The following is a 23,488-nucleotide window of genomic DNA, read 5'->3' as shown; positions in this document are numbered from 1 at the left end:
TTTCATGAAGTCTGTGAAACAGAGGAATAACACTTCAAATTGTAGAACATTTAGATTTTTTGTTACAAAACCTACATGCACATGCATAAAGAAGCGTTGGCACATGCAAATGACGATGAAGATGCATTTGTGTGAAACAGTTTCAGGAAAAAGTTATAAGAAATTAAACAACCCAGGACACATGTCTACATGAAGCATGCAACACAACACTTCAGTGTTCAATTCCCACTATTCAGCTGTCATCCACTGCACCAGCTGAAGTACACTTACTAAATCCTGTCAGATAGTTAACTTTGCAGCTAAGCTAATGAGTTAAAGCTACTGTACAAACTTACCTTGTGAAGTTTACAGAGCTTAAAAAGGTTTGAAGTGTTTAGGGCTGTCACCCAGCCACATATGAACGTGCAGTGTTAAAGAGAGCTGTGATATTGAGTCTATGTGTGTCGCTTTCCCAGCCGCCCAATGAGGATCTCACAATAAACAGCAGCCAAAAAAAAAGTGTTACCACGGAAACTTCTCCCAAAACCATAGGAGGAGGAGGAGGAAAAGAAAGAGGGAAGAGGCACAAAAACAGACGGACAGAATCAAAGGGAGTTTATGGCCTTTTTGTTTGCCGGCGCTGAAATGAGGGGCAAGGGGTGAAGTGGAGTATTGCAAAGCATTGGATCAAAGCAGAAAAAAGAAAAGGAGGGTATGGAGCCAAAATGAGCAGGAGAAGAGGGAAAGTAGGGGGCTGGGAATGTGCCAAATGTGACGGTTTGATTTCTCCATCTGGCTCGCGTTCAAAGGGCTATTTTGATTAGAAAAGAAACATCAGGGGAATGAAAGAATGCCATACATGAAGTTCGAAACCAGAAAAAGAAAGATGGAACGCGAGGAAACTTGAGAAAGTGAAAGTTATAGTATGTCTACAAGACCTACAGTGCTTAGCATAAGTGAACACACCATGCATCATCACATACCCTTCAACATACCTAGAGATTGGCATGGGGTACTTTCCATAAGATCATCTCTCAAGGCAAATCAAACCAGCTATTAGGCTAACTGAAATAAAACCATGCCAATCTCTAGGTATGGTGAAGGGTATGTGATGATGTGGGGCTATTTTAATTCCAACTGGCCTTTAAAAATAAAAATCTGCCTGCCTCTATGGGAATTTAACATAGGGGTGTCCTGACTTATGCACCCTGTATTTTAAGGAAGAACATTTATTTATTTACGATACATTATTCATTTGCAAAGAAAATTGGTGTCCTTAAAGGTTGGATTTTTCCTCATTTTTTAAATTAAGGCATTTAGATCCATTTCCAAAAGATGATTTTTTTATTCCTCTTTTTAGTCAACTTTAGCATGTGTTCACTTATGCTAAGCATTGCATGTTTAGGGTCCGAAATTTGCATTTTGTCAATCTTCCAATGGCAAGTGATTAAAAAAATAGTAAAAATGAATAAATAAGTACAATACTAGTCAAAGGTTTCGAATTTTTTTTTAAGTAAAAAAATTCTGCTCACCAAGGCTACATTTATTTGATTAAAAATACAGTAAAAACTCTTAACTATTGTGAAATATTATTACAATTTAAAATAACTGCTTTCTATTTTAATATATTTTAAATGTAATTTATTCCTGTGATCAAAGCTGAATTGTCAGCATCATTACTCCAGTCTTCAGAGTCACATGATTCTTAAGAGATCCTTCCAATATGATGACTTGATGCTCAAATATTTTTGGTGCTCAATAATGGATTCGTCGATCAGGATATTGTTTTTATCATTCGACTTAGAAGAAGCATGCATTATGTTGCAGTTCCACGTTACCAGCCTGTAAGTCAAACTGACACATCATAGCTGGTAACTTAAGGAACAAAGCCTTGCATTAATTTTGGATGCTGCATATGCCTTAAAATTGATCAAAAAAGACAGATGTGAGTCGAAGACAAAATTTCAAAAGGGAAGTCATGATGGAGTGCCTCTGTTCTCTTGTTCACTCTCTATATTGGAGTCAGGCACTCAGGCAGGGGTTTGTGGGTAAGCCACAGTGCGGGGAGTTGATGGGCAATTATATTTTTCTGCCACAGACACACACACACAGTCAGGCAGCAGCTCTACACTGGAAACCCTGTCATTAGGAAACCTCAGACTAGCGCACTTCCGTGTGTGTGTGTGTGTGTGTGTGTGTGTGTGCGCGCGTGTGCGTGCGTCCCGGAAGACATTCCTCACATACTGTTTTTTGGAGCATAATGCTGGAGAGGGTGTGAGAAGGACAATGTTTTATTAGTCTGTGCAAATTTTTATTTATACAGCATTACTAGCAGGGCTTGACATTAACTTTTTCTGCTCAGCAATCACTGTGGTTAGTGGTTTCCAAAGTTACTAGCCACTCAGCATTTTCACTGGCCACAATTTTGACATCGATACCATGGGGGAAAACTGCCATTTAGATCTCATAATTTGGCAGCAGGTATATTAGGCTCCTGTCACTTTAAGACCTGACGCACAGATCCATTATATTGTTACACATGTGTTTCTTTCTCAACTGTCTATGTTCACTTAACATTACTGACTTTTTGTCAAATCTATATTTTTTACAACATTACATTGCACTCAGTTTTAAAATGTAATTTATTCCTGTGATCAAAGCTGAATTTTCAGCATCATTACTCCAGTCTTCAGTGTCACATGATCCTTCAGAAATCATTCTAATAATGATTTGATGCTCAAGAAGCATTTCTTATATGTTGAAAACAGTTGTGCTGCTTCATATTTTTGTAAAATGCCCCGGAAATCAATTCCCCCCTTAATAAGTTTCTGAGACTGTAATACACCCATTTTCTTTCATTCAGACTTGCACACACATGCACAGAAGATTATGTTGACGGTTAATCGATCCAGATGTTAGGTCAGGCGTTCTGAACTACAGAAGGTTAAGCATCAGAAGAGACGTTTTAAAGAATGATAGATGTTAGAAAAACACAAAGAGCCATGTTAAGATTTGGTTTTCATTCAGAAGTGAATGATATCTGATTAAGCATATTAAAGCTCATAAATGTTAAAAACTTGTCTTAAAGTTTCTAAAGAGTCTTATTTTTGTCAAAGGTTCTGATCTGGAAGCAGTTTTGCCCTCATGATTATGGATATAAAACAGCGTGAAAGTAGGATTTAGGAGACATTCGGTTGTAAAATACCTTTCTGCTCCATGGGGAAAAATGACAACACTCAGTAGGGGAGGAGGACCGGGTGCTTTGGAACTACAACACACACAAACAAACACAAAGATGGACATGAATATGAGGATGAATATGGACACAGAAATGAACACAATGAGGGAATCACAGTCTGGTGCAGGTACTTCTGCAAAACAGTCACAGTCGTTCAAACTAACACAACACCCGTGACTCAAGCAATGGGGGGAGGTTCAAAAACTCATTTATACCAACTGCTATTTCAATGTTGAATAGTCTGTAACCATGTGCCTTTTTAACTTGTCTACTTGTGTGTGTGCTTGTGTTAATGTGATGCGTATAATCTGTGCAAAACAAATTTCCTAAGGGATAAATAAAACTGAACTGAACTGTGCTTGTCAAAACATGACGTGATGATATAGATGTAGGTGATTATATATAATTAAGAAGTCATCTGGAGTACTTCAACTTTAATAACTCCAGCTGCGTCCCGATTCGCATACATATATAGTGTGCACTAAAAGCGAGCTCTGCTGGTGATGGAAAAGTGCATGCTTGCACGGTGCAGTTTGGTTCAAGAAGTATTTTCCCATTCATCACCAAAATGTAGCATACTATTTTCAACATACTATAATTTGAGACTCACTAATTCTATTGCACACTATGTAGGATGGATAGTAAGCTTGGCATGTGTCCTAAACAGATGCAATGCATTTCAGAAGCAAATAACTTTTCGGTCACAGCAAAACTTGCTGTTTAATATGCATCCATGTTGAGCAAGATTTTGGACCAATCAGAATTGACAGTGGGCGGGACTACCCAGTGCAACACAGAGGGATGACGTATTTTTGTAGGCCAAAACCCCGGAAACGAGTTCTGAATCAATACGTTTTTTTTAATGGGTTTTTGTTTAAATGCCTGAAATAAGGCCTGTGGTTCAAACAAGCTCAATATATATCCACGTTTTATTCTACGACATTAACTATATCTTGCGATTTTTCAAAGCCTTTACTTGTCTTGAAAAATGCGGTTTAGTGATGGTGACATTGAAGTCATGTGACTGTAGTGTAAGTTCAATTATTGCTTACATTTAGCTTCTTACTTCTGGAGATTGTATTTAGGCTTCAAAATTCATAAAAGATGTGTTCATTTGTGAAGATTATCACAATGATAAATCATAAACTTTTGTTGGTAACAGCTTGTTTACTGCAATAATCCAAAGGAAAAAAACTGTAGTGTTTTTGTCGAGGGAAACAGTGATGCAAACTTACAGGTCGGCCAACAAACATACATCAGCACTCTATAGATCCAAAGCGATCAGCAATATGTTGTCACTTGTCATGACAAGTCAAATGAACATGAACAAGATGGAATCATGTGTTATCATCTGATGGTTAGATTACAGTGTCGTAAGTAAAGATACACTCACCTAAAGGATTATTAGGAACACCATACTAATACTGTGTTTGACCCCCTTTCGCCTTCAGAACTGCTTTAATTCTACGTGGCATTGATTCAACAAGGTGCTGAAAGCATTCTTTAGAAATGTTGGCCCATATTGATAGGATAGCATCTTGCAGTTGATGGAGATTTGTGGGATGCACATCCAGGGCATGAAGCTCCCGTTCCACCACATCCCAGAGATGCTCTATTGGGTTGAGATCTGGTGACTGTGGGGGCCATTTTAGTACAGTGAACTCATTGTCATGTTCAAGAAACCAATTTGAAATGATTCGAGCTTTGTGACATGGTGCATTATCCCGCTGGAAGTAGCCATCAGAGGATGGTGGCCATAAAGGGATGGACATGGTCAGAAACAATGCTCAGGTAGGCCGTGGCATTTAAACGATGCCCAATTGGCACTAAGGGGCCTAAAGTGTGCCAAGAAAACATCCCCCACACCATTACACCACCACCACCAGCCTGCACAGTGGTAATAAGGCATGATGGATCCATGTTCTCATTCTGTTTACGCCAAATTCTGACTCTACCATCTGAATGTCTCAACAGAAATCGAGACTCATTAGACCAGGCAACATTTTTCCAGTCTTCAACTGTCCAATTTTGGTGAGCTCTTGTAAATTGTAGCCTCTTTTTCCTATTTGTAGTGGAGATGAGTGGTACCCGGTGGGGTCTTCTGCTGTTGTAGCCCATCCGCCTCAAGGTTGTGCGTGTTGTGGCTTCACAAATGCTTTGCTGCATACCTCGGTTGTAACGAGTGGTTATTCCAGTCAAAGTTGCTCTTCTATCAGCTTGAATCAGTCGGCCCATTCTCCTCTGACCTCTAGCATCAACAAGGCATTTTCGCCCACAGGACTGCCGCATACTGGATGTTTTTCCCTTTTCACACCATTCTTTGTAGACCCTAGAAATGGTTGTGCGTGAAAATCCCAGTAACTGAGCAGATTGTGAAATACTCAGAGCGGCCCGTCTGGCACCAACAACCATGCCACGCTTAAAATTGCTTAAATCACCTTTCTTTCCCATTCTGACATTCAGTTTGGAGTTCAGGAGATTGTCTTGACCAGGACCACACCCCTAAATGCATTGAAGCAACTGCCATGTGATTGGTTGATTAGATAATTGCATTAATGAGAAATTGAACAGGTGTTCCTGATAATCCTTTAGGTGAGTGTATACATAATCCAACACAGCTAACTGAACGTCTGTTAGCAGCCTAAAACATCCTGAAAGAAATAGTGTTGTTATCATACACTGTTAAACAAAGAAATTAATGTTGTTTGTCCTCACGGCTGCATGGTTGGCTGCAAAAGAGGAGTTATTTTCATAATGACCGGCCTGGTATACAAATAACGTCCTTACAGCACGACATCCAGAGAGATGCTCCCTGCTTTCGGATCAGCTGGATCAAAATCAACATTAAATAATTATTCAATTAATGACCAAATGAACTGGCAACCTGGCTAATTTAGTTATGCTTCTGCTTTATTCACAATGAGTCAAAATAGGCAAACTATGAGACTGAAAAATTAATACATAATCTCTAGAACCATCATGAACATCAATGCAAAGAAAAAATACTCTATTGCTGTAAGGAACATGTTGATTATGCTTCACAAGGTATATGACCCTTCTTAAAGAAGAAATGTGCTTAATGTGCACTTTTAGTGTTCTTTATATGTTAATAGAATATTTTAAAAGAACTATACTTGCAGATAATATAATATTAATGAAATACAATGTTACTTAAAGACAAGTGTACTTAAAGAGAGAAGTCTATGCACTTTCATGACGGTTTCTTAAAGGGATAGTTCACCCAAAAATAAAAATTGTGTCATCATTTTGTCACCCTCGAGTTGTTTTAAACCTGTATGCCTTTATTTGTTCTGTGGAGCTTAAAAGAATATATTTGAAAGAATATGGGTAACCAAACAATTTCTGTTCCCCATTGACTTCCATAGTATAAATATTTTTTTCCATACTATGGAAGTCAATGGGGACCAGCAACTGTTTGGTTAACCGTATTCTTTAAAATACCTTCTTTCATGTTCAGCTGAAGAAAAAATCATACATAAAATCATATGGTTCATGGGTTCATATAGCGGCAAACCATTGAAATTTCAGTTGGAAGTGTTTCGCCTATCACTATTTTTTATTTTATTTTGGCTTATTATTATTATTTTTTAAGGGTTTGGCTCCTGGTTTAAGTGGAGAACAATGTAAAGTATTGTTTCATATTATTTCATAATTTGTTTAGTAAGGCTACACAGGGCTTGACATGAACTTCTCTGCTCAGCAGCCACTGTGGCTAATGGTTTTACAAAGTTACTAGCCACTCAGCATTTTCACTGGCCACAATTTTGACATTGATACCATGGGGAAAAACTGCCATATAGATATTTTTTTATATTATCTCATAATTTGGCAGCAGGTATATTAGGCTGGCAGCAGGTATAATAGGCTGCTGTCACTTTAAGAACAGACGCACAGATCCATTATACTGTTACACATGCGTTTCTTTCTCAACTGTTTATGTTCACTTAAGACATAACTGACTGTGTTTATGTGAACACATAAGACCAGCATTTTGACATTATTTTGTGTGTATTTGACTGTTTAAGCGCAATAAGCAGTAAAAAATAACACAATTTAGTACTGAGAGACGGCTTTATGTGCCGCACTTTGAGTGTGAGCACAAAATCTGTAGAAATTATGCACAATACACGCAAACCCGCCGAAATTCAAGCCCTGCAACACCAACAATATTCATCCGGAGCAAATGAAACGGGTTTGTGTGTAATTCGCCTATCGGAAAGACGAGAGAGAGAAAGCGCAGCTGTTATCGTGTATCTATGGAAAATGAGTATTGAAAGAGTTCCCGGTATATTTCAATATCGATATATATATTTTTGACAAAAATGTATATATTATATAGCCTATAAATTTCAAACCGCCGAACACTCCACTGCTGAAATCTGCTCTATAACAAAGCAGGGTTCGGTTATGTTTCTGATACCATTTTGGTATTATATGAATGGTGAATTGAAACGAGGTGTTAATTTATTTTATTTTCAAAGTATTTCATACTTTGTCTCACATGTTTGCTTTAAACCATCACAATAAGCACTAAAAAAGCACACTAAATACGTTTTCACAAGGGGATATTTGAAGGAAAACATACACAAATAAAGGACAACAATGGTGGACTGATTTATCTAAAACAAAATATCTCCATGCAGTGCAGCGTGTCGGTTTTGCGTGACACACAGGCGTGTGTTTACCTGTGTTTGTGTTGTCTGAGTTTCTATGTCTCTCTCTGTCCTTTCCTAAACACACAGACACACTATCATCATCATCATCATCATCATCATCATCACACCGTCTACCAGAAGTCCCACTATAGACCAGGTCTGCAGTAACAGCACATGGTTCTGCGGGCAGATGTTTACCGTGGTCAGGTGTCTCTCTCTCTGCGGGCGTGTCCTGTGGGCGCGGGGCGACGGGTAACTGGGCATGATGGGCGGAGCCATGGAGATGGAGATGGTGACCCTCCGCTGCCTCTCGCTGACCTCCTGCCTCTGCTGCTGGTCTGATGATGTGCAGGTACACAAACACAACGCAAATCCATCCGTAAGTCATTTATATCAACAAGACACGCGATTTGAGGAATAATAATGTCTGGAACACAAATAAGTAAAGTAAGTAAAGTACATTTATTTGTCCCCGTAAGAAACTTTGTTTGCATGGCTATCAGGTAGGCATTACAACATACATCATACACCAAAGGAGAACCTTTAAACATACAAAGACACATACTAATACACTTAACACATATTTAACCATACCCCGCACTTTACTACCGATTAAATTAGGCATACCAGACCAGCTAAGTATCCTTCCTATTTAACTTACATGTTTAAAAACTTAATTGCTTGAGGCACAAATGAAGATTTTGATCTATTTTTGGTAAACAGAGGGAGGCAATATCGTCGCCCAGAAGGCAGCAGTTCGAATGAAGAGGCAAGGGGGTGCCTCTTGTCTCTCACAATGGATTTTGCCTTGTTCATTACTCTTTCCCTGTAAATGCATTCCACACTTGGTAACTTGATCCCTAATAGTTTACTGGCCATTGTTACTGTTTTTCTTACAGACTTCTTCTGTGCCTCAGTAGCATTACCAAACCAGCAGGTGATGCAGAAAGCCAAAACACTTTCAATAAAAGAACAATAGAACATCTGCAGCATTTTGTTATGAACATTAAAAGATAACAGTTTCTTTAAAAAGTACATCCTTTGTTGTGTCTTAGTGCTGATGAGGTCAGACCACAGATCCCATTTAAGCTTATGGTCAATCACAATGCCAAGATATTTATGATTTGTAACTGATTGTATAGCCTCCCCGTTGATAAAAGTTGAATTTGATGATTGACTCATTCTAAAATCAATAAACATTTCTTTTGAATAGTGAGGTATATACAGTGAATAGTGAGGTAAATAGTGAGGTATATACACTCTGAAGTTTAATACTTAGAGTTAGGTGTTTGTTCAAATCACTAACCTTAAGAGCAATATAATAACAGTGATGCTTGCAACTCAAGCACCACTAGTAATTAGAAATAGCATAGTGAATTAGAAATTAGAAATAGCCTAGTTATATGAAATCATAATTCACACGTTTGAACTTATAATCATGATGTTTGGTATTTGTCCATTTTCAATTGCTTTAAAGGTGCAGTGTGTAATATTTAGGAGGATCGGTTGACAGAAATGCAATATCATACACATAACTATGTTTTAGTGGTGTATAAAGACCTTACATAATGAACAGTTATGTTTTTATTTGTTTACTATTACACAGGAGCCTAAACTCTGAGAAAACGATAACGTTAAGCGCATCAGAATAAAATATAATATTCAGAATTAAACAGTGTAGCTGACTTAAAGATTCAGTTAAATTGTTACTTTTTCAAAAGTGAATCGCTACTTTTTCAAAAGTGAATCGCTACTTTTTCAAAAGTGAATCGCTACTTTTTCAAAAAAGAATTGATACTTTTTCAAAAAGAATTGCTATTTTTTCAAAATGAAGTGCTACTTTTTCAAGTGAATCGATACTTTTTCAAAAAAGAATCGTTACTTTTTCGAAAGTGAATCGCTACTTTTTCAAAAAAGACTAATGAAACAAAATAATAATGTAACAAATGTATAATAATAATGTAACAAATGTATAATAACACTGTAATAAATGTATAATTACATTGTATTAAACGTATAATTACATTGTAATAAATGTATAAAAACACTGTAAAAAAATTATAATTACATTGTAATAAACATATAATTACATTGTAATATATGTATAATAAGAATTTTTTCAAAAAGAATAATGTAACAAAAAAATAACATAACGTATAATAATAATATTGTAACAAATGTATAACACTGTAATAAATGTATAATTACATGGTAATAAACGTATATAATAACACTGTAATGTATAATTATATTGTAATAAATTTATAATAACTCTGTAATAAATGTATGATTACATTGTAATAAATGTATAATAAGACTGTAACAAATGTATAATAAAAAAAATGTACACTACTTTTTCAATCCATCAGACTAACGGTTCTAGAGATATTCGATTAACAGACAGACAGACAGATAGACACACAGACACACAGACAGACAGACGTTCCTGTAATTTATAGATAGATGGAGATTTAATGGTTTAAATTGTATTATGCGTGTGGCTAATTATTACATCGTCTGACATTCTTTTGCCGTTTTTTACTTTTTCTTATACATTACAAATAAATCAAATCCGTTTTAAGAATTACCATTTTAATTTTATAGTTATAATAGTTATATCCTGTCATGTACAGTGTTGTTATGAAAACTAAAACTAATAAAATCATTTTCGTTAATTGAAATAAAGGTGAAATAAAATAAATTATAAACATTAGATGAAAAATATTAGTTGCCTTGGAAAAGTTTAAGTACTAAAATTACTAAAACTGAAATAAAATAAATGATATATACACAAATACTTAGAAAAACTAATAAAAATGACAAATTACTATAACTTAAACTAAAATTAAAACTAAAAATACTGTCTTGTTAAAGTTATGTTACTGTTAACCTAAACTTAAACTTCAAATATTAATAAAATACTTTTTTAAAAATTGAAATACAGCTGAAATCAAATAAAATATTTAAATATTTTGGAAAACTTAACCAAAAATTAGAAATGTTGCCTTGGCAAGTAACTAAAAAAAAAAAAAAAACAGTTGAAAGCACTAAATTTAGTCAATTTAATAATTCAATCTACATAGAGATACTTCAAATAAACCTAAATAAAACTAAAATTACACTAAAAAACTGAAAATATAAAAATAAAGCTAATTCAAAATATTTACAAATACTATAATATATTACTATACTATATAAACTGGGCATTTATCACATATCACATCATTGAGACGTGACGTTTCCATCTTCCTCCACTAGAGGGCGGTCTGTGTCTGAATGGAGGATTATGAATAACCCAAACAACTTTGCTTAGATGAGATGTGATTGTCAAAAGGTGTTCTCGGGATGAAGGAGTAAATATGATGATTGATAATCGAGCGGTAGTGATTAGTAAAGGTCTCTAACCTCTGTACAGCGCCCGCAGGCTCTGCTTGGCATGTCGATGCAGCTCTTGGACGCAGGCGGGCCGGGTCGAGGGCAGGAACACGTTCCTCTGCAGGAGCCAAGGGGCCTGGTAGTGTCCACTCAGCTTACTCTCAATGTCCAGATTAGACAGCGCTGCAGAGAGAACGACAAATATCTTACAAAGACATCATTCACACAAGTGGCCATATGTTTATGTTGACATAGTAACTAGACTGCGTTAATCAGTGGATGTTTGCTAATTAATTAGCCTAATTAGGAAAAGGGAAATATTAGGTAGCCTACTTTTAAAAAATGTGATTTCTGTACCTCCACTAAATTGTTAGATGTGCTTCATTGCACATTCTCTTGACTTTATAAGATTCCCCAAGACAGTCAGTGAATCAGTAGGTCTAGTTGCTCCGATTGAGAGCTTTAACTCTTTAACTCTGCCTATAAACCTGCTCTAATCACTTCCTCAAACGCTCTCAGAGAAGCTACAACTGGTGTGAAGTGCAAATAACCTCAGTGCTGATCAAATAGCCCAACATTAGCCAAACAATGCTGCGAATCTGCCAGTGGCTAATGGATCAGTGTGTGAGAAACAAAAGGATTTAATGGAACCAAACACCTGATTCATGAGCCTAAAGCAAACATAAGCAGTTTACTCTATTTCAGACGAGTTCTGCACCCAAAATCACATACTTTCAGTAGGCGAAACACAGTATGTGCAACTGATGCTGGTATCACACATGCTAATGACAACATGGCGAATGCAGTGCATCTGAATTACACACATTCATACTATATAGAATTTTTTTTTTAGCGCTTGCAAAGTACAAAATAAGTACCTATACTCAAGAGTATGCGATTTCAGACGCAGCCCATAACTATAGTTTTGGCATGCAGATCCAGTCAGCCCTGGCTGGTAAAGGCCATACCGACACCATTCAGGGGCTAAAACCATCTGTCTTTCCACTGACAGACATTCAAAATTAGCTGATTCAGACTAAACCATTTGTAAGAAACGTTTAAATCACAAATGTTATAATATTACTTAATTCTTGTTCGCATGCTCATAAAAACAGGAAATACACATAGATATTTTTCATGCACACACACACACACACGAGCGCCTCAGTTCTGAATAGACACAGAGGGTCTGTCTGACTGAAATGCTGCCGGCAGTTTTCGCTGTAATGCGAGTGAATAGACGTTCAGCTCCTCTATGAGGCGTTCCTGTCACCAGCATCAATGCAGAGCAATCTAGGTCACAAACTCAATAGAGCACAACTCTGTATCTGTTATCTGTGTGTGTGTGTGTGTGTGTGTGTGTGTGTGTGTGTGTGTGTGTGTGTGTGTGTGTGTGTGTGTGTGTGTGTGTGTGTGTGTGTGTGTGTGTGTGTGTGTGTGTGTGTGTGTGTGTGTGTGTGTGTGTGTGTGTGTGTGTGTGTGTGTGTGTGTGTGTGTGTGTGTGTCAGACATAGAGGGACACACACACACATATTTGCAGCACTTTGCAGCAAAATTACATGTCATGATGCAAATGACAATAAAATGTGCTTTCTATAAAGTCTACAAGGGTATATTTTGTTAATATTAATAATAAAGTAAAATTTGTTTTTCAATGTTCTATGGCGACATTGCATAAAATGCTAAATAAAAAATGTTATTCTTATTTTTAATCAAATAATATTTTGTGACAATATTAAATATAATTTTTACTTGGCACATTAACATTTAAATGTATGCATTTTCTGATTTTTTTTTTTTTTTTAAGTTAAGTTTCATTCAAGGTATATGTTTCATCAGTTTTCTATGTCATCATTTTCAACATTGATAATAATCAGAAATGTTTCTTGAGCGTCAAGTCATCATATTAGAGTGATTTCTGAAGGATCATGTGACACTGAAGACTGGAGTAATGATGCTGAAAATTCAGCTTTGATCACAGGAATACATTACATTTCAACATATATTCACTTCGAAAACTGTTCTTTTAATTTGTAATAATATTTCACAATTTGTTTCAGCTTTTACTGCATCAAATAAATGCAGCCTTGATGAGCATAAGAGACTTCTATCAAAAACATTTTTTTTTAAAACTACTGATCCTCAACTTTCAAACAGTAGTGTAGATTAAGATGAAGAGCAATTTTCACTATTTAAAAGTTTGTCCCCAAATTAACAATCTGTTTATTGGCACACGTCATCTTTAAAGATGATCCACTGCAACAGAAACATGCAGTGATCTTCTCCTCACTCCAAGAGCATGACATCACCAGAGACCTCTTCCGAGATAATGCATCATGGACCTTGTGTTTACCGGACGAAAGGCGTCTGCTAAGCATCTCTGTGTCGTCCTGGATTTGGCTTTCAGCTGTTCTGCAGGCCACCTCTGCCATCCCATACCCCGCTCTCCTTTGTAGTTATGCCAGATTATTCCTCTCATTTCTGATTTCTCCCATCTGGGACTAGATTCAAAGGTTTCATTTCAGGAGCATATCTGTCTGGGAGCGAGCTGGACCGGTGTCCTGGGCCAGTTCTGAGTCTGGATCAAAGACTTTTGACATGTGAAGATGAACCGGGCCTTAGATGTAATAGCTGCCTTTCACTCTGAAAAATAACGCTTCCAAAATCCGATTTCACAGCGTTATGTCTGTGGTTCAGAGAAAAATATGAAGAATTTAACATCAAGAACTTGTTTCCAAAAAACCTAATATACTCAAGCATCCTGTACAGTTCTTAATTAAATTGGTGAGCACATTGAAAACAATTATGTGTCGGGCTCCACTGATTCTACAAGAGGAGATCTGAACTGAATCCAGTTCGTTTTCATCCACCATTTGACCCAATTAAATCAGTTCTGGGATGCTTCTTTAAGATGTGAAACCTTTAATGTGAAACTATAAACCAACTTGTTTGGCATCACATACTGTACACCACTGTTTAAAATGTTGGTTTTTGTATGACTTAAAACATTTTTTTTTTTGGAAAGAAGACTGTTCTGCTCACCAAGGCTGCATTTGTTTGTTCAAAAATACAGTAAAATCAAGAATATTGTGAAATATTATTACAATTTAAAATAAGTGTTTTCTATTTGAATATATTGTAAAATGTAATTTATTCCTGTGATCAAAGCTGAATTTTCAGCAACACTACACCAGTCTTTAGTGTCACATGATCCTTCAGAAATCACTCTAATATGATGATTTGATGCTCAAGAAATATTTTTGATTATTATTCATGTTGAAAATAGTTGTGCTGCTTCATATTTGTGTGAAACCTGCGATACATTTTGTTTTCCGGATTCTTTAATGAATAGAAAGTTCAAAAGAGCAGCTTTTATTTGAAATAGAAATCTTTTGTAACATTGTAAATGTTTTTGATCAATTTAATCCATCTTTGCTGAATAGAAGTATTCATTTCTTTAATTAAAAAAATCTTACTGACCCCAAACTCTTGCACAATAGTGTATATTTCATCCCAATTTGTTACAATCTCCATTAAAGTTCACCATTAATTGAATCAAACTAGAGATCATAAGTCAAGTCAAAAGATCTAACCTCTGTACTTTGTACTGATCTATTATGCCAAACATCCTCCGTGACGTTGAAAAGATGCTTAGTGACCACTGTTTGAACTAATACTACTTGGACTAATCTGACAAATCTCCAACAGCACATCCGTTTCTGCTGTTTAATTGCAACTGCCTGTATAGAAGAGTTAAAAAAAAATGTTACTCGATTTAAATGAATTCACAATTGAAATTCACGTTTATTTACAGTGCAACATGAAATTTAGGGATGAAATGTGGACACTTAGGCCAGCAAAAATCATATTTTTTGTATATCTGATTGGCTCCCAGTCAGATTCCGAGTTGATTTTAAAATTATGATGCTGACATTTTTAAAGGTAGACTTAAGACATATTTTTTTAATTAGCATTTGATTTTTGATGTTACTTTTATTATTTGAGCTTTTTATTGCTTATTTTGTGTACAGCGCTTTGAGAAGTTGCTTTTAAAGGCGCTTTATAAAATAAAGTTTATTATTATTATTATTATATCCAGATTTTATCCAGATGGTTTCTGAAAGTCTGGACAGCAAAAACAAACAAATAAACTTCAGAGCATATCTAAAGCCCCGCCTCCTCCAAAACACATGAACGGCAGGGAGCAAACAAAAGCGTCACGAGAGTCGGCGTTAAAGTACCTCATGTCTCAAAGCACATAACATTACTGTAATAATCAACATCAACAACTTAAAGAGCTCTGACCTGTACCACCTGTTTCTGCAGATTAATTTCGCTGTGCAATTGAAACGCATGAATTCGAGTCACGAACCGTTCCAAAATATAACGTCACAGGTTTCCATCTCTTCCAAATGACAGTTATGGTGTGAACGCAGCATAAACTGGTTGTTTTGGTTCAGGAGGAATTGTAAAAGGCGGCTACTGTTTCGTTTGTGCTGCTCGGTGACTGACGTCTGTCTAACTCACTGGTGACAACGCACAATGTTGACAGGCAGGTAGGACAATATATATAAATGTAGACGATACATTTACATATAAATACATTTAGACCATTTAACTTAGTGATTGGTATCAGGATGTGAAGAGACTTTTAGCCTGCATAACAAAAAATGTTTCTGGAACAAATCACCTTCCCTGCCTTTAATAGTGCGGACAGTCTGCCTGAAAAGATCTGATTTGAGGAAAAAAAATCCGATTTGCCTGCATTTTAAACAGCCTTAGTGTGGTGGAAAGCATTAGGAAGGTTTAAAGTAGGGTTTCCGAGTGTGACCCCCGCTGAGGACAGAACTCTTGCCCTTCTCGGTTCCCTTTACTCAGACAGACACGGCTCCAGTCAACCATGGGGATGTAGCATCGCAGTCCATCAACTCGCAATCAAGATGAAAACCACAGAATCACGCCATGCAACTAAACATAAAAAACGTTCACACAAACAGTTAGGTGCCATGCCAATTGATCATCAATCTCTGAGAAAGTATATATATATATATATATATATATATATATATATATATATATATATATAGTATAATATATAAATCTAATTTGACATGACAAAATTTGCAATTTAAATTTTTATGCTGACATGCACAATTTTTTATAAAGAAAAACATTTTTATTTACAAATTAGTTAATTTGCAAAAAACATTGTTGAATTTATCACATTAGATAATAGGGGACTGCCCTTTTGATAAATTTAATAAATAGAAATAAAATAGAGGTTCAATAAAGTTAATAAATAAGAAATAAATACATTAAATGAATACAAATTAAAACAATGATTCTATAAAGTTAAAATTACTATATATTTATATTTAAAATAATATAATATATATTTAAAATTATATATGTAATCATATATAATGTAATATTTTTATATTCCATATATATTTAAAATAAATTAAAACCCAAAATGCATGTTTTGCATGTTTTTGTGGTGAAAATACAGACTTGGTGTGAATATTCCTTTAAACTAAAATAGAATCTACAAACAGAATATTTAGTTATGTTTGGTAGGGGTGGGGTCAAATGGGGACATTGCATAAATAATAAAGTGCATTATTGAATGCATTAAAAACTAATGACAATGGTGAATATGACCCAGAAGCATTTGTATGAAATCCATTAGTACCATTATAGTAACAGTAGGGATCTCACAATACCTCTTAACCTACACATTCTGAAAAGACAAAGCCATATTGATTCTTATTCTAAGACTTTAGGTGCTGAAATTGCTTCTTTTTTTTTTAGGCAAGCAATAGCCTACAAGATCCTCAAGCATTTCTCAAGCTCAGTCAGTCGGTTGATTCAAGACAGGGTAGTTGTGTGGAAGGGGGGCTGGGATATCTCTTCCTTATAGAGCTGTTTGGTTTTTAGTTGTTTAGCAGCATGGGGTAAAGAGCAACCCAGCAGTGATCTCTAACTGGAATAACAACTCTTTCTTTCTATCCCTCCACAGTCCGAACACCTCAGAGAGAGAAGGGCATTTGTCTACATGGGTCTCTTCAGCAGCTGTTGCACCTAATTGATAAACACCCTAAAGTGTTTCCACACTAAACTGAGAAAAAGAAACAACAGGGGTTTCAACACTTTTGAAAACAGCAGTGCAAAGGTAATTCAAAAGAGTCCCTCTCTGTACATTATCTAGTGATCATGGCAGCAGTTATTCATAAAACTATGATAGAGATGAACATTAACTAATCCATTAATTCATTTTAGGGAATCAAGCGTTAAACAAAAATCGAAAATGTGCAAATAAACCACTATTAACAGGCACAATTAATTCTTGGTGAAATCCCCCTCGTCCACACAAATCAGAGAAATCTCAAAGGTGGTAAAAACGGGCCATCTCCAATGCCTCTGTTCCACAATGTCAGAAGAAAACAAGTCCCAAAAACAATAGAGATGGTTCGTGGAGACCGCTTGTCTACTGATTGTATCATCCGAGATAAGCCAACAGGCTTATTCTGGCATGAAAAGTGGAGATGGGAAACAGAACAGACTTTATCATTGAACCTTTTCCTTTCCAGGTCCTGTTCCCTGTTTTCTTTGCTATCTTTCCAAAGTCAGTGCTATTCTTCAATCATCAATGCTATCTGTAGATTAAACATGTAAAATGGCATTTTTTAACACCACAGTTGGAAAGCCGAAGCCGAAGTTGGAGGCCTTGGCGCCAAATCATTGCAGATATTCCAAAACCTCAAACATTCAAATTGAATTGATACCTTAACTACAACAGAACATTCTGTCTGAACATTTCATAGTTACAGTGTTGGATTTCATCTGAGCTCTTTTACTGTAAAAATCAAGGGTGCAGAATCTAAACTTTGTAAAGGGCCAGTGGTTTGCATCAACAAAGTGACAGCAATGCAACTAAATTGAGCCCAATTTTATGCAAATATATTATGCCATGCAATAAAGTAACTCCAAATGAGAATGCAAAGAGTGGCATGATCATTTTAAATGCAAGTAAATATACATTATAATGCAAAGTATGAAAAAAAGCATATTCATTTTGAAATTTGCTTAAGATTACATTTAACCGTGTTATTAAATTACTAAAGTTTTTTTTTTATCCTAAAGCCTTTAGGAGAGTGTTAGATTATGGCAAAGGTAATCTAAATGTAAAAATGGATGAAATAAGCATGTACAATTAAATATCCAGTGTTGGCCATACCAATATATCATGCATCCCTAGTACAAACTACTTGCAAGAAAAAGTATAGTGACCCCCAGCTATTTTAACTGCTGTCAGTGTGAATGTACTTTAAGGCTGTCCTGTTTCCCAAGCTCAAACCCACCATCTTCAGTCTACAATCACCCTCTAATCACCAGCCACTGGTTGAGACACGAACCCTGAGCCAAACCCCGACCACTGGCATTCCCCAATCCAAACACACACACACACACACACACACATACACACACACACCTTCTGACGTGGGAAAGTCTAGCCCTCCAAATGTTAGCCATTCGTTCCAATGACACCACGCCTCACTGAAGACCACCTTCCCTCCCCACAGGTCACAGCACATTTGGTATTACCACAAGTCAAAAGTTTGGTTTAGTCTAAATAGTGTGTCAATCTGGCAAATCTTCCAGGTACACAACATCACAACCATACAACGCGGTTAATACGTCCATTGGGTCACCAAAGAAGCGAAGTAATGCACATTTCACACTGTAAAAATTATGCAAAAGTAGACTTAGTAACATTCAAATGACATGAGTTCACTTAAGTCTGAGTTTCTAGGCTATACATCAAATTACATCCAGGGATAAGATTGCAAAACGGAATTTGAGAGTTATGGTCAACTCTAAATCACTGGACAGCCATAAAAAGCTACAAAGTGTAGCATCCAAGATGTCACTATGACAAGAGACATCTACCGTACCTTTAGACCTCAGCGGCATGCAGCATCCGAGAGCCATTACCGTGGTGGAGTGTCTCAGCCGAGATGGTCAGCAAGGGATGAATGTGTCTCTATTTTCCGCCTTGGTTTTTTCTAATGTTTTCATTTGCTTTTCTGCTTCAGCCCCCTGGGGCTTGTTCATCACCCCATGGAATCACAGCACACTTCTTTCTCTCCCTCTCTCTCTCTCTCTCTCTCTCTCTGACTGACTGAGACCTCAGGCTACTTTCAGCTCAGCTTTGCTGCAACATCTGCAACCCCCCAATCTCCAGCCTTTTACCCTAGATATCTTCTACCCCCTATTGCTGGTGCACATGGTTCAGTCCGGCCACAACTTGGGCCACTGTAATCCTGTTATGCTTCACTGAGCAGTCCAAAGGAAGGAAGCACAGGGTCACTAATCCACACCACTCCTGGTGGGACTCTGGCCAGTTAATGCTGCTAGTTGCACAGACTCCTGCATGCATGATCGATTCACACTAATCAGCAATTCAAGGCAACTTAAAAATCAATATCAAAGAAGTTTAATGCGCAGAAACAATAATAACTAAGCTGACATTTAAGCATGAAAACACGGTGCCCTTTCAAAACTTTCTGTTTGACTGGACGGTCTGACATGTCCATTTCTGGCTCAACCAAAGTTGTAAGTTTGAGGGCGGTATTACCGGTTTGTCCAGATAATTGTAGACAGAGGTGTTTGGGAAACCTGGGAAGCCATCAGTCTTGTGATTTATTTAGTAGCGCAGTAATTTCAGGCTTCCATAGACTTCCATTGCTCTTTGCTAGTGAAGCTGGAAGACCATAGTAAGTTTGTTTAGATGACTGGGGACACCAATACTTCATCAGGGTAACCCCATCCAAAACATATTCCCTACATAAAACAATTAGATCTGTAACCTTTTCTTGGGCACTAGACTCAGTATAATAGCTGCATCCTGTCTATTGACAAATAGTCCAATACTGTCAATGAGGCTACAATTAAACGACCCATAAAACAAGGACTTGTGCACTAAGATCCTCTTACCGCTCTGAAGAAACCAGTATGCAATTTACAACCTATTGTTTTCAGACACAAAGTTGAAATGGCTCAGTTACCACAGTAAATAGGTTGTCTTTACTGTGAGTTGTGGCTAGTGTACTAACAGACTTGCATATGTGTCTGTCTATGTGTGTGTGTGTGTGTGTGGGTGTGTGTGTGTTATGTTAGCTGGTACACTAATCACTACTGTGTCATGGTGGTGTAGAAGAGTCAGATGGTAAACTAAAGATCAGCTCTTTAACCTGGCCCATTACAGAGGGAAAAAACTCAAATAACATCTCCTTAGTGTCTCAATTGTTTCTCATACACCAGTGGGCTTAAATCGAGAGCAAATGGAGACTATTTCCTGCTTCCCTTGGGCACTAATCTCACATGTGTCCTTTTGAGTGCCAGAATACATCTAAACAATGTCTCAAATGACCATAGTCTGCAATAGAAAGCCAGAGATTGAATATAAAGTAATCATTAAACAAAGCTACACAATCCAAATGAACTGTATAGCTCTATTCAATTATGCCTAAACAAATTTAATTTTAGAAAAAACATCTGAGACAAAGTAAAAACTTAAATAAGATTTTTTTTCAACCTTTGAGCAATGACATTTCCCTTTAGAGGTTCTCATTTGCATAAGTATTGCTGACGAAATAAGAGGAGATGTCATTTGCAAGGCTTTGAGACATGTCTCAGAAAGACAAGGACACTTATTCTGTGTTGATTACAAAAACAATTATAGACGCAGGGAGCAACCGAGAGAGAGAGAGAGAGAGAGAGAGAGAGAGAGAGAGAGAGAGACCCGCCTCCATCTTAATCTCCTCTAATCCGACCCACTCTCAGCCTCTGCTGACCTTGGCGCCATCATGACCAAATGCTGGAGTGAGACCACAAGAACAGTGTTTAAACACACAAAGCTGTTAACACCTGAGACAAGAGAGGTGGATGTGTGTTTATAGTAGTTAAAAATTCCGTGCATTAGCATAAAACACTTTTACAGCACTTCACAACATTGCATTTTGGTTGCAGACAGGTTACACTGCAGAGTAATGTTGAAAACATTCTATAAACCACACCATAAAAAAAGTCACAATATGCTCACCAAAGTGGGATTTATTTGATCAGAAAAATCAGCAAAATTGTGAAATATTATTGCAATTTAAAATAACTCTTTTCTATGTGAATATATTTTAAAGTGTAATTTATTCCTGTGATCAAAGCTGAATTTTCAGCATCATTACTCCAGTCTTCAGTGTCACATGATCCTTCAGAAATCACTCTAATATGCTGATGCTCAAGAAACACTTCTGATTATTATTAATAGTGTTAATATATACCGATGTACAGCTTCATATTTTTGTGGAAACTGTCATCCTTTTTTTCCCGAGATTCTTTGATGAATAGAAAGTTCAGAAGAACAGCATTTATTTGATTTCTTTTTTTGTAAACTTATAAATGTCTTTACTGACACTTCTGATCAATTGAATGTGTTCTTGCTGAATACAATAATTATATTTCTTACAAACAAAAACCCACTTTGAACATTAGTGTGCAAGTAAAATAAAACAGTTTGGAAATGCTATGATAAAAGTTTTCAAATCTGAAAGGTTTTCTGCCTCAATATATCAATATAAAAGTTATATTTTTTAAAAATAAAAACACAATGTTCCCTTTTTATATCTCTAAAATACATTGATAAACACTTTATTTTTTAAAGAACGTGGCAAAAATATGTTGGTGATGCTGTAGGACGAGGTTGGATGTGATAATGTGCTTTATAAAACATTCAAAAGGAATGTTCTAACAACACCAAAGCAATGTTTCTGCAAAGTTATGAAAATACTTTTAAAACAATATCAGTCATATTAATAAGTATGTAGGATGAAAATCTTTTATCACAACCTTTTCCCAACTTAAAAAAAAAAAAAACGTTTTACAATAAAGCTGTGCTATAGCTGGGTATTATATTTAGTTTTCCTTTCCAATATGGTCATAAATGATTCATCTGCACTGCATGCATGGACACACTGAAGACTGAATGAGTGAGGAGGAGGGAAGGGAGGAGCTTTAGTCTCAGACAGCAGGTAGACGTCCAAAAATAACACGTCTAATAAATCACCTATAATTTGGCTGGGTTACCCTTAGTCTGAAACGAAGCCAAGGGCGCGCACACACACACATCAGCGAGACATAACGCTGTTGGGTCAGTGGATCTGTTATGAGTGCTAATTTATCACTGTTACCAAAGTGTGATTAACTTTTCAACAGTCTTGACACTTAAGAGTGTGCTAAAGTCAGCATGTTTATATTTAGCTACCTGGACATTTGAAGGTAACTCTATCGCCTCCGCACACTTGCGATTTGCTGGTTAAGTATTTGTGCACTTGCAGGTTATAGCCGTAGTTTTTTTGATTTTTTTTATCATTGAATATCTCCACTATGATCTCAGCACAGGAAGAAAAGCTTTCCCTCTAATTCTCTCTGTCTTTCTTTCTCCTGATCTTTGGCTCCTTCCTCTGTGATGAAGCTCTTTGATCTGGTCTCAGTAGGTGGAGCTCATAGATCATCCAGGAATGTGATTGTAGGTTTTATTAAGCCTGCGTCTGCCATCCGCTTCCATGACCACTACAGCCGCCGCTGCCCCGCAGGTAAAACTACCCTCGTCATCATTCCACGGCTTCCTTAAAGGGACAGTTCACCCCAAAAGGAAAATTCTGTCATCACTTACTCACCCTCAAGTTGTTCCAAGCCTTGATGGAGTTTCTTTTTTCTACCAAACACAAAAGAAGATAATTTGAAGAATGTTGGTAAACAATACTATGGAAGTCAATGGGGTCCATAAACTGTCTGGATACCAACATTCTTCAAAATATCTTCTTTTGTGTTTGGTAGAAAAAAGAAACTCCATCAAGGCTTGGAACAACTTGAGGGTGAGTAAGTGATGACAGAATTTTCCTTTTGGGGTGAACTGTCCCTTTAAGACTACAACATTTATTTCGAATTAAAAAATAAACCAAAAGAAAATATGATAGGTTCGTAAGATAAGATTTTTGATGCGAGTACATTTATGCATGCTATTTTTTAGTATGCATTAGGACAGTAAGATTTTAAACACTATTGTTGCCACATGACCTCTGATTAAAAAATGGTTATTTTAGCCTATATACATTTTTTGCCAATATTAATGTATAAAAAATGTGTGATTCCTGTAATGAAA

The 23,488-nt window shown here is 36.5% G+C and overlaps 1 protein-coding gene across 7 annotated transcripts in view; it reads right to left on the bottom strand.

Moving 5' to 3' along the window:
• The window catches only part of nhsa (Nance-Horan syndrome a (congenital cataracts and dental anomalies)), a 30,428-nt gene extending 11,046 nt beyond the window's left edge, over positions 1-19,382 (bottom strand). Inside the window, exons 1-5 of one of the 7 annotated variants that reach the window (XM_056233988.1) lie at positions 19,224-19,382; positions 11,299-11,451; positions 8,092-8,231; positions 7,924-7,968; positions 3,185-3,247 (exon numbers count right to left, since the gene is read on the bottom strand). In XM_056233988.1, coding sequence (XP_056089963.1) covers positions 3,185-3,247; positions 7,924-7,968; positions 8,092-8,231; positions 11,299-11,451; positions 19,224-19,260 — 438 coding nt within the window. In that variant the 5' untranslated portion in view covers positions 19,261-19,382. The remainder of the gene's footprint in view (positions 1-3,184; positions 3,248-7,923; positions 7,969-8,091; positions 8,232-11,298; positions 11,452-19,223) is intronic. The other 6 variants (XM_056233990.1, XM_056233991.1, XM_056233989.1 and 3 more) reach the window with 6 other exon arrangements.
• Between the last annotated feature and the right edge of the window lie 4,106 nt (positions 19,383-23,488).

Source organism: Rhinichthys klamathensis, unplaced genomic scaffold, assembly GCF_029890125.1.
Source record: "Rhinichthys klamathensis goyatoka isolate OS25496 unplaced genomic scaffold, OSU_Roscu_1.1 h1tg000386l_1, whole genome shotgun sequence".
Lineage (NCBI taxonomy): Eukaryota > Metazoa > Chordata > Actinopteri > Cypriniformes > Leuciscidae > Rhinichthys > Rhinichthys klamathensis.
Note: the sequence above shows the minus strand (reverse complement) of the source record. Positions and strands in the feature narration are given on the sequence as shown.